The 12053-nt window shown below is 39.3% G+C and overlaps 1 protein-coding gene across 2 annotated transcripts in view; it reads right to left on the reverse strand.

Moving 5' to 3' along the window:
* ICE1 (interactor of little elongation complex ELL subunit 1) overlaps nt 1-12053 on the reverse strand; it is an 85266-nt gene that overhangs the window by 13049 nt on the left and 60164 nt on the right. For both annotated transcript variants that reach the window (XM_049860912.1, XM_049860921.1), the window contains 2 exons: nt 6083-6273; nt 1935-2041 (listed from right to left, as the gene is read on the reverse strand). In XM_049860912.1, coding sequence (XP_049716869.1) covers nt 1935-2041; nt 6083-6273 — 298 coding nt within the window. The remainder of the gene's footprint in view (nt 1-1934; nt 2042-6082; nt 6274-12053) is intronic.

A 12053-nucleotide genomic window follows, 5' to 3' on the forward strand; every position in this document is an offset into this window, starting at 1 on the left:
TTTTTAAAAAAAAAAAAACTTCCTGGCAAATTTTACTATAAACCACAGGTTTATGAAACCTAGCTGAAAAAGACACTTAGCAAGTCACCAGGGGACAACCCTGTGTCAGGCAAGCCTTTCATTAGAAACAGAGACAGCTCCCACTGTGGCGTAAGGTAGCCAAGCCCACAAACATGCCCTCCCACCCTCCTCTCTTGCATTACAAGAGAGACCTAACAGGGAGCTACCACAGCAGCAAGTCACAGCAGAGTCTGAAGTGTAACTTCAAAAAATATCTCATCCTTTTGAAAATGTCAGAGATTATTTTATCTAAGTCAGCATATATATTTATAGACATAAAACATCTCTCCTGCTCTTTTTAACTCCCCAAAAGATTTTGCCATTTTCAATGAATTAGCCCAAAGTGAGTCCTGGTGGTGCGGTGGTTAAGTGCTCGGCTGCCAACCAAAAGGTCAGCAGTGTGACCCCACCAGCTGCTCCTCGGGAGGATATGGCAGTCTGTGTCCGTAAAGATTACAGCCTCAGAAGCCCTATGGGACAGTTCTACTCTGCCCTACAGCGTCTCTACGGGTTAACCCGACTTGATGGCACCGAGTCTGAGTTCTTCCCCCCTGGTTTTGTACCCAAAGTAAGTACTTCTATTCTAAGTCCGTGAGAGAAACTGCTTTGGAAATCAGAACGCCCAGGCATACGGAGGTCCCTGACTGGTGGAGACCCCATCTCTGGCTCTTTTGCCTCCCTTACTTGTTCATGAGGGTGTCTCGATCAGAGGAATCAGATCCAGTGGTTTTCAGAGGCCCTGCCGAGCACAGTTTGCTCACCCCCACTTCTGGTTTCCTAAGAAGGCCTGGGGCTTCCCGCCCCTCTGAATGCCCATACTGGTCAGTCTCCAATAATCACTGCCTTGTCTGCTAACCCAACTCCTAGTGCGTTTCGGGTTATTTCCAGAGAAATGAAGCGTGTCTACTTTGAAACCAGGTCTGTGTTCTGAGGAGGAATGCAAATTTTCTGATTAGTAACAAAATCATTCAGGGATATTATATTCCTTACTGCAATCTATTTGTAAGACTTACTTGTGTAACTCATTCTCAAACACTAACCTAATCTTAAATGGTGTTATCTCTGAGTTTTAATTAAATTCCAAAGACACTTAAAAGTCATAACTACAAGTGTCGAAGGGGCTGTAATGCAGAAATCAGATTAACCTTGTGTTGTGTGAGCCGCAGGGTGAACAACCGTCGCAGAGAAAAACGCCAGTTCACAATGGGAGAGCATTCTAATACTTAGCAGATCTCAACAGTGATAATTCTGCAGAGCCAGCAGCTTGTCCAAGATGCAGCGAAGGAAAAGTAAGTAAAAGATCTGTGGTGACAGAGACGAAGCGGAGCTGAACAAGATGGCCCCTAAGGCCCTCAGATCTGAGACTACGGAGAATCGATGTCTCATTTAAAATATTTCTAAACAGTGACTCTAATTTCTGTGTGTTCAATTGAGGGAGAAACAGAAGAAAATAAAACAAAGCCGGTTCCCAATCACAGAAGTACATGAAGTGATCCTTATTGGGCAAGTATTAAAAACATCCTGAGGGAGAGGTTGGGACACGCTTACTTTAGGGATGAGATGTTTAAGTGCGCACAGTGTGCCTTTATGTATGTGTGTTAATATCAGCACCTGAGAGGTGGGAGTTCAGCCATAAACAAAACGTACTAACGTGGAGACTCTCAATCCCTGACACAGACAGCTAAAATGCTAACTTATAAAGAAAGACCGTGAGGAAGGAGGATAAGTTGGGCGGCAAAGGCGTCTACCCCGATCGCTCCACAAGGTCACTCCTCGTGGAAAGGTTCCCAAATCGACATTATTATTATATATGCTTCTCCTCGTCAGCGTACCATCAATAACGAGAAAAGCACCGAAGGAGGCAGACAACTCACCGATGAGCCTCAGCACTGACGCGATAATAACATCAGGGGTGTGGCCGATGTTCACGTGGCCTTTTCTGTACTTTATCCATTTGTCCATTACAGGCCACAGCTCCTTGCTATGAAATTAAAAAGCAAACAAAAAAGTAATTACTTCTTACATGGTATTCTTAATGTATTACTCGAAAAACTAAATGTAAACAAAAGAAAAATGAAAATTAAAGCATCCCAAGTCCCCCATTCTCAGATGGGTATTATTCTTGTAACTGTGGGCTTTTCTTTACAGATACTTCTCTCTTCAGGTACATATTTCTCGTGAAAGACTGCAAGGCAGTACTTAGGAAGGAGGGGTCTGGAGACGTGCAGGAAGAGATCTCGACAGTCAATACCCCATCCTCACCATGAGCCAGGAGACCATGGACAAAGCACCTCTGTCCAGCACGAGCCCTGGGTCATCACCCATAACTTGGAAAAAACGTGCCCTGCCTCCAGGGCCCTGGAAGAGGACACTGGGACACACTGTAAGCAATCACACAGCATACACTGTTCTCACTTTTCTTACTTAGGAACCACTGTGAGGCACCATCCATGTCATTACACAAACATCTATTTATACCTGTTTCCTCCAATATAATAGCTACATCTCATTCAATAGAGGCACCACCAACCAATCAATTCCCTGTTGCCGAACATTTAGGTGCCTACTCTTTTCCTACTACTAAGGGGGAGGAGAAAGCAAGTGAACACCCTTGTTCCTGCATCCTTGGAAGATTGTTTGACTATTAGCACAGAGCACATCTTTAAAATATCCTAAGGATATGGACTATGGACTCTTCCAGTGAATTCTTTTTCATGTCATGTTGTTCTTGTTGTTGGGTGCCGTAGAGCTGGTTCTGACTCATAGACAACCTTTTACAACAGAACAAAACACTGCCCAGTCCTGTGCCATCCTCGCAATCGTTGCTATGTTTGAGCCCGTTGTTGCAGCCACTGTGTCAGTCCATCGTGTTGAGTGTCTTCTTCTTTTTTGCTGACTCTCTAGTTTACCAAGCATGATGTCCTTCTCCAGGGAGTGGTCCTTCCTGACAACATGTCCAAAGTACGTAAGAAAAAGTTTTGCCATCCTCCCTTCTAAGGCACGTTCTGTATGTACTTTTTTTTTTAATACAGACTTTTTCCTTCTTCTGGCATTCCATGGTATATTCCATATTCTTTACCAGCATCATACTTCAAAAGCATCAATTCTTCTTTGGTCTTTCTTATATATTATCCAACTTTCTCATGCATATGAGGAGAATGAAAATACCATGGCTTGGGTCTGGCGCACCTTAGTCCTCAAAATGACATCCCTGCTTTTTAATACTTTAATGAGGTCTTTTGAAGCAGATTTGCCTAATGCAATGTGTTGTTTGATTACTTGACTGCTGCTTCCATGGGTGTCGACTGTGGATCCAAGTGAAATGAAATCCTTGACAACCTTTTTCTCCGTTTATCATGATGTTGCTTATTGGTCCAGTTGTGAGGATTTTTGTTTTTTTATGTTGAAGTGTAATTCATACTAAAGGTTGTAGTCTTTGATCTTTATCAGTAAGTGCTTCAAGTCCTCTTCACCTTCATCAAGGAAGGTTGTGTCATCTGTATAACACCGGCTGTTAATAAGCCTTCTCTAATCTTGATGCTGTGTTCGTCTTCATACAGTCCAGCTTCTTGATTTATTTCTCAGCACACAGACTGAGTAAGTATGATGAAAGGATACAACTCTGATGCCCACCTTTCCTGGCTTTAAACCACGCAGTATCCCCTTGTTCTGTCCAAAAGACTGCCTTTTGGTCTATGTACAGGTTCCTCATGAGCACAATTAAGTGTTCTGGAATTTCCACTCTTCACAATGTTATCCATAATTTATTATGATCCACAATCAAGTATCTTTGCACAGTCAATAAAACACAGGTAACCATCTCTGCTTTCAGCCAAGATATGTCTGACACCCACAATGATATCCCTTGTTTCAAATCCTCTTCTGAATCCAGCTTGAATTTCTAGCAGTTGCATGTTGATGTTATGCTGCAGCCATTTTTGAATGATCTTAAGCAAAATTGTATTTGCATGTGATGCTGGCCATATTGTTCAATAACTTCCACATTCTGTTGGGTCACCTTTCTTTAGAATGGGTACAAATATTGGTATCTTCCACTCAGATGGCCAGGTAGTTCTCTTCCAAATTTCTTGGCATAGGCTAATTAGCGCTTCCAGTGCTGTATCCATTTGCTGAAACATCTCAGTTGGTATTCCATCAATTCCTGATGCACTATTTTTTTACCAAAGCCTTCAGTGCAGTTTGGAAGTCTCCCTTCGATACCATCCATTCTTGATCATATGCTACCTCCTGAAATAGCTGAGCGTTGACCAATTCTTTTTGGCACAGTAACTCTGTATTCCTTCCATCTTCTTTTGATGTTTCCTGTGTCATTCAATATTTTGCCCGTGGAATCCTTCAATATTGAAAATCGAGGCTTGAATTTTTTCTCCATTTGTTTTAGCTTGAGAAATGCCAAGCATGTTTTTTCCCTTTTAGTTTTCTAACCCCAGGTCTTTGTACATTTCACTGGAATACTTTACTGTTTTCTCGAGCTGCCCTTTGAAATCTTTTCAGCTCTTTTACCTCATCATTTCATCCATTTGCTTTAGCTATTCCACATTCAAGAGCAAGTTACAAAGTCTCTTATGATATCCCTTTTGTTCTTTTTCTTCTTTCCTGTATTTTTAATGACCTTATGCTTTCTTCATGGGTGATATCCTTGACGTCACCCCACAACTCGTCTGGTCTTCAGTCATTAGTGTTCAGTGCAGTGTTCAATGCATCAAATCTATTCTTGAGATGGTCTCTGAACTCAGGTGGGATAAACTTAAGGTCGTACTATGACTCTCGTGGACTTGTTTTAATTTTCTTCAGCTTCCCCTTGAACTTGCATATAATCAATTCATGGTCTGCTCCATAGTCTGCCCCTGTCCTTGTTCTAAGGATATTGAGCATCTCCATTGTTTCTTTCCACAGATGTAGTTGGTTTGATTCCTGTGTATTCCATCTGGCAAGGTCCGGGTGTATAGTAGTCATCTGTGTTGTAGAAAAATGTATTTGTAATAAAGAAGTTGTTGGTCTTGCAGAATTCTATCACGGGATCTCCAGCATTGTTTATATCACCAAGGCCATATTTTCCAAATACTGATCCTTCTTCTTTGTTTCCAACTTTTGCATTCCAATCACCAGTAGTTATCTGACTGCACATTTCATCAACTTCAGACCGCAAAAGTTGGTAAAAATCTTTTAATTTTTTCATCTTTGGCATCAGTGGTTGGTTGGTAAATTTGAATAGCAGTCGTATTAACTGGACTTCCTTGTAGGCGTATGGATGTTATCCTATGACTCCCAGTGCTGGACATCAGGATAGGTCTTGAAATGTTCTTTTTGAAGACGAATGCCACACCATTCCAATTCATTTCATAACCCAGCCTCTCTCAGCTAGGGTTCTGCCAGGACATTACGATCTACAAAAACATGATCTGAATGACTAAGTTCCCTCCTCTCCCTAGGAAGGCCCAACACCCCAGCTAGAATTTTGGAAGCATAGGGTCCACCGATACATGCAATGGGTGCTCAAGGGCACTGTGCTGAGTTCTCTCCAGAAACCCCAGGTGAGAAGGGCTGATAACCTGAAGTTCTGAATATTACTGCTCATTTGGGTATTCGTTGTATATCAGAATGTTAGGATGATGGTCACTCGGCTCCACTCAGCACGCACCAGTGCAGCTCCCACGTGTGGGCACTGTCCTGCACGCTGGGGATATGGCAGTGACCGAGGCAAAGACCCTCCCATACAGGCTTCAGCTCTAGTCAGGAGAGTGATAATTAGTAAATAATAGAATAAAATGAAAGGTAGTGATAGGTGCTAGAAAAAAATAAATCAAGAGAAAGCGACGATATGGGTAATTTAAGGGTAGTTTTATTACCCAAGTTGAGATGTTGTCATTTGGAAATGTTTCAGTTGGCTTAATGCTTAAACAACAAACATGATCCAAACCACAATCTGGCAATGGTTCTATAGACCACCGTCTGATTCGAACAGCCCATCTTGATTTTCAGCTGGAAAGGAGCCCTGTACCTTATGATGTTGTCATGTGTCCAAATCCACTTCTGATGGCAGCAGAGCAGATCAATGGCAAATATGTATTCCCATGTGTTATCACTCAGGTCTTCACCAAACTTCTCACTCGACTGAAATTCTGTTTTTGGACACAACTGTATTGTCAAAAGCAGCTTAGAAACCATGAAGCCAACATCTACAGGAGCACTCTAGTAAATGAAAAAAAAAAGAAATAATGTTGGAGTCTCAAATATAACACATTTTATGCCAGTACTCTCACTGAAACCAAATCAAATCCCTTGCCATCGAGTCGATTCCAACTCAGTGACCCTATAGGACAGAATAGAACTGCCCTATAGGGTTTCCAAGGCTATAATCTTTACGAAAGCTGATTGCCACATCTTCCTCCCACGGAATGGCTGGTGGGTTCAAACAGCAGACCCTTTTAGTCAGCAACCGAGTGCTTTAACCACTGCACTACCAGAACTCCTTAATATATCACATGAATAATTGCTTATTGAAAAAAAAAACTCCTTTTTAAAACTGTTGTATTTTGAATAAGGAGCTACGTTAATCTTAGTCACAACATTTCTTGTCATAAAATGATTACTGTATGGTGGTTGATAAGCCACATAAAAAAGCTGCAGACAGGAGGTAGAATAAAATCAGGTAGAAAAGAGATCAGCAGCAATCCACATACGACATCGAGTTTTTATCAACTCAAACTGGGCAGCTGAAGTCATAAGTTTATATTAAAAAAAATTAATCCTTTACAAATTTCTTTAAATTCTATCATTCTGACACTAAAATTCTGACTGCCTTTTCCAGAATTTCATAAAGTTGACTCATTACGTATTGGACCCTTACTTCTGGTTTCTTTCACACCTGTGCGTAATGTTTTCTAATTTTTGTCCAAGTTGTAACTATGTCCATGGTTTGTTCCCTTTAATTGCTGAGTAGTGTTCCACTGTATGGATAGACGGCAGTCTGCTCATCCGTTTACCCTCTGAAAGGTTTCTGGGTTATTCCCAGGCTTTGGCTGTTATGAAGAAAGCTGCCACGAACATTCATGTCCAAGTCTTACTGTGGACATACACCTGTGGACATACGCCTGCGGACATACACCTGTGGACATACGCCTGCGGACATACACCTGTGGACATACACCGCACTTCCTGTGGGTAAACACATCAGGGTGGAAAGGCTGAATCCTTTATTAAGAGTACGTTTAATTTTACACAAAGCTGCCCACCTATTTCCTAGAGTGGTTGTAACACTTGGCATTCTTACCAGCTCTGTGTGAAAGTTTCAGTATAAAAACTGTACACATGGTAATATAGGTTACATGCTCAGTACAAGAAAAAGCTTTGGCTTGAAAATTTGCACTGCTTAAAGAGCTCAACAGGTCGGCCTATGGTTTGGGCATAAATATCCTGAGAGCAGTGCTGAGATTCTAAGTCTCGAATCCTCTAGCAGATGATCCATAACAAAATTGTGGTCCAAAATATTCCACCTGGTACCATGAGCTCAGCCCAAATGGTAAACATGCCCCCCAGGGAACTGCTCAGGGGGTCACTAAAAATAGACTTGTTGGCAAAAGGGTTTTTATGTAGAAGGATGTAAGTGACTTTGCAACCTTTTTTTGAAGCAGTTTTTATTTTCTGTATGTTCTGTTTGTTCTCTAGAAGGTGCAGAAATAAACTGTGAGAATCCCTATTACTACTTCTTTTGTATTAAAGAACACATTTTACCATGACTGTGAACATGAGATGTTCTGCATGTGTGGTGCTTACATGTTTAAAAGCTTACGAAGACTCTGGTACATTTCAGTTACGATTATACTTTAAAGTATTTCATATTACAATTATGATTTTAATTAGATATGTATAACCAAAACCAAAAAACCAAACCGTTGCTGTAGAGTAGATTCCAACTCATAGACTCAGAATAGTACTGCCCCACAGGGTTCTAAGGCCGTAATCTTTACAGAAGCAGACCACATCTTTCTCCCATGGAGGAGCTGGTGGGTTCGAACTGCTGACCTCTCAGTTAGCAGCCGAGTGCTTAACCACTGAACCACCAGGGCTCCTTAGATACGTATAAACCAAAAAAAAAAACCAAACCCAGTGCCATCGAGTAGATTCCAACTCAGTGACCCTGTAAGACAGAGTAGAACTGCCCCATAGTTTCCAAGGAGCGTCTGGCAGATTCGAACTGCCGACCCTTTGGTTAGTAGCCACAGCACTTAGCCCCTACACCACCAGGGTTTCTGTAGTTACGTTTGTAAACAATGCTTGAATATTTAAACAGCTGATATTCTACATTCTAAATGTGACTTCTTACATTCAAGAGTCGCTCAAGTGCTTAGAAATATTTTGCTTATCAGATATGAAAGTACTCTGAAATGTTTTAGAGAAATATATCTTAAATATATAAATTACTTTAAGAAGTTTAAGATAGTTAAATGACTGAAGTTTGTAAATGGGGGCTGATTATTTGGGGAATTTTTATGTTAAAATGCATGAGTTAATAGAATATTAATTAATGATCAAGTCAATGAGACAGTTATCACTGTAATTTATCTGATTTATAAATGTAACAAGATTTACAATTTTAAAGGCTTTTAAAACAGTTCTCTTATTTTACGGTTTTAAAAACTGGGCATCACCTTAAACCAAGCTGTCACTTCTACACATAAGACCCTTCCAGATTTTAACAACTCCACTGGAAAAAACTCAAGAGAGCAGACCACACTGACGAGGACACCCTGAAAAGATGCCTCATGCCATGCAGCTGTGGGTCGGAATCGACTCGACAGCAGTGGGTTTGGTTTGGGTTTTAGTTCCTGATTTTAACCTGAAAAGAACTAGTAATTTGCCATTTAGGAAAATATATACTATCGATTTCTTGTTAACTGGTAGTATTATGTTTAATAACTTTCCTTCTATTTTCTATTTTAGATATGTCATGAATTTTCATCTTTATTGATTACACTGATTTCTGGATTCTGAAACACCATGTTTTATTTAGCTACAAAGTATTCTTCAGCTACATCACAGAAATCTACCATTTTACTTAAAATTTTTACATCCAAACACCTCTGTGAAAACTTATAATTTTTTTCTTTCTTGTATCGTATTGGATTTTGTTATTGAAAATGAAAAGAACTTTCAATCTTTTCTTATGCCTGAAATAACCTGGAATGGCTCCATTTTTTAGAGATTAGATAAAATGCAGGTGGAGCCAATAAATACAAGCTGTTTTGTAGAGCCAATTTGTACTTACTTTTTCAACTTCTGTTAACGCTAATTTAGAACAAGTGGTCTATTCCAGTGTTCTACTTTTAAAACCAATTTTCATAATTTATTTTGCTAAGAGAAATCATCCTAGATTTTCAAAGCTATTGTTAGAATTTTCTTCTAATTCTTCTTCCTATATTTGTAACTATGTCTTCTGTTCCATTCCAAATTTTGAGTATTTTTGCTTTGTTCCTTCTTCATTAATCTGAACTGTGATTAATTATTTTATTAGTTTTTTTAAAAGCAGTTTTATCTTCTATATGGTTTGTTCTCTATTTCATTACTATTACCTTTTTTCCTAAAATCTCAATTTTTAAATTTTTGAGATCAGTACCAACCATATTTATTATCTATTTTATTAATTAAGGCATTATACTATTTTATTGAGTATAAATTTCTCTAAAAATCAGAGGTCTTTGATATGAAGAGTTTTCCTTTTCATCAATTTCTAAAATGTTGTGATTTTATTTTTGAGTTTCTATTTGTTCCAAGATTGTCCAGAAAAATTACAGTTGCCATCGAGGTGATTCTAACTCACGGTGACCCCATCTGTGTCAGAGTAGAGCTATGCTCCACAGGGTTTTCGGTGGCTGACTTTTCGGAAGTAGATTGCCAGGCCTTTCTTCTCGGGCCTTGGTGGGCTGGAACCTCCATCATTTTGGTTAGCAGCTGAGCCTGCCAACCATTTACATCACCCAGGGACTCCAGAACTATAACTGTATCCCAGTTTCCAAGTAAACACTTTTATGGAATCTTTGAATTATTTATTTCTAATTTTACCAAATTATCAGAGTTCTGTGCATAAATCTTTTACTTTTTAAAAATCAAGGTTTTCATGTCGCCAAATTCATGACCTATTCTCTAAATGCCCCATGGGCATATGCAAATTTATACAGAAAAACCTGCAAAAGCTGTAACTTGTGTAAGGCAGAAACTTTCAGAGACAGAAAACTCAAATACTTTACACTAATAGAGAACGACAGAAAAGTGTTAAGACTGGATCCTGACAAAAGTGGAAAACTTGGGAGGCCTGGAAGAACAAGGCAGTCCTGCTGAGTTCCGGCTCTCAGAGGTTTCCCTATACAGTCTTCACTCAAGTTTATTTTGTATATTACCGGCTTCCCCTAAGCCCTTACTTATTTTTTGTACCTTACCGACTTCCCCTAAGCCCTTACTTATTTTTTGTACCTTACCGACTTCCCCTAAGCCCTTACTTATTTTTTGTACCTTACCGACTTCCCCTAAGCCCTTACTTATTTTTTGTACCTTACCGACTTCCCCTAAGCCCTTACTTATTTTGTATATTACCGACTTACCCTAAAAAAAAAAATTTTTTTTTTTTTTTTTTACCCTAAGCCCTTATTTTGTATGTTACCAACTTCCTCTAAGCCCTTATTTTGCGTACCAAGCAGTTTAATTCTATCAGAGAGCATCTGGAACTCTTCTACTAAATGGTATTTTTTTCCCCAAAACCTTCCTCACCTTTCTAATAGTTCTGAATTTATATTTTTATTTGATATATTTGGAACTACATTTATGAAACTTTTATTTTTTTCAGATATGATGTCTTTTACCATTATACCAGCATGCCCTCCTTACTGGGTCTGGTGCACATGCGGAAGGACCAGCTTCATCAGCCATGCTACCTGCTGCTAGCAGGCTGGGACAGGGGTCTATAGATGGATGTGGGTGTGGACTGGTAGGAGCCAGGGTGCTCCTCAGAGGGCTGAATTTCTGCATGAGCATATACATTAGAATTGGTGAAGATGTACTAGATACAATCACCGAAGAGCTTATTACAGTCTTGCCTTATAATATTTTACCTAACTTTAACATTTACCAAACTTTCTCCTAATAACAGCCCTTTCCTTTCCTTTGCATAAAACATAAAATTCCAGTGAAGAATAACACCAAAAGGTACTAAAAAGGAAAGCAAAATGGTATATAAAATTCTACTCTATGAATAAGCCAAGAGAATTTTTTTTTTAAGGGAAAAGTAATGCATGTACATTAAAACAAAGAACACAGTAAGTCCAGCCTTTGCTGACTTGAGCACCTCTTCTTACAGTTAACCAATCAGCATCCAGAGATTCTCATTAGATAAGATCTATGAACAAAAGAACACAGCTAGATACTGGCTTAGCACACTAATCATTAAAGAAAAAACAAATAATAAAAGGCAACAAGGGAGTAAAGAGAGATACAAATTCCATCAATGGGGAAGAAAAAGAAAGAATATTATATTCAAAAAATCTTCACAGGAAGGAGTTGAAATATCAATTTTTTCAGCCTCCCTAAGAGTTTGGCCACTAACCAAAAGGTCTGCAGTTTGAATCCACTAGCCATTCCTTGGAAACCCTATGCGGCAGTTCTAGTCTGTCCTTTAGGGTCACCAGGAGTCAGAATCGACTCAACAGCAACAGGTTTGGTTTTGGTTTTATAAAAAACCTATTACAAAAGCAAATAATTTAGATCTCTTCTGAGCTCTTTGTAAGAAAAACAAATGCATATATACGTATGTATGGATTTCATCAAACACTCATACGTTACTGTATCAATAAGCTTTGTTAAAACAACACAACACATGGGTCAACAATTCTCCTGTAATGTCTCATGCATACTTAACAAGCAAAATGCATAAGCTTAGGCTCGAATGATATTTCAATGAACCTAATGCAAAGAACAGTATC

The sequence above is a fragment of the Elephas maximus genome, chromosome 2 (genome assembly GCF_024166365.1).
Source record: "Elephas maximus indicus isolate mEleMax1 chromosome 2, mEleMax1 primary haplotype, whole genome shotgun sequence".
Taxonomy (NCBI): domain Eukaryota; kingdom Metazoa; phylum Chordata; class Mammalia; order Proboscidea; family Elephantidae; genus Elephas; species Elephas maximus.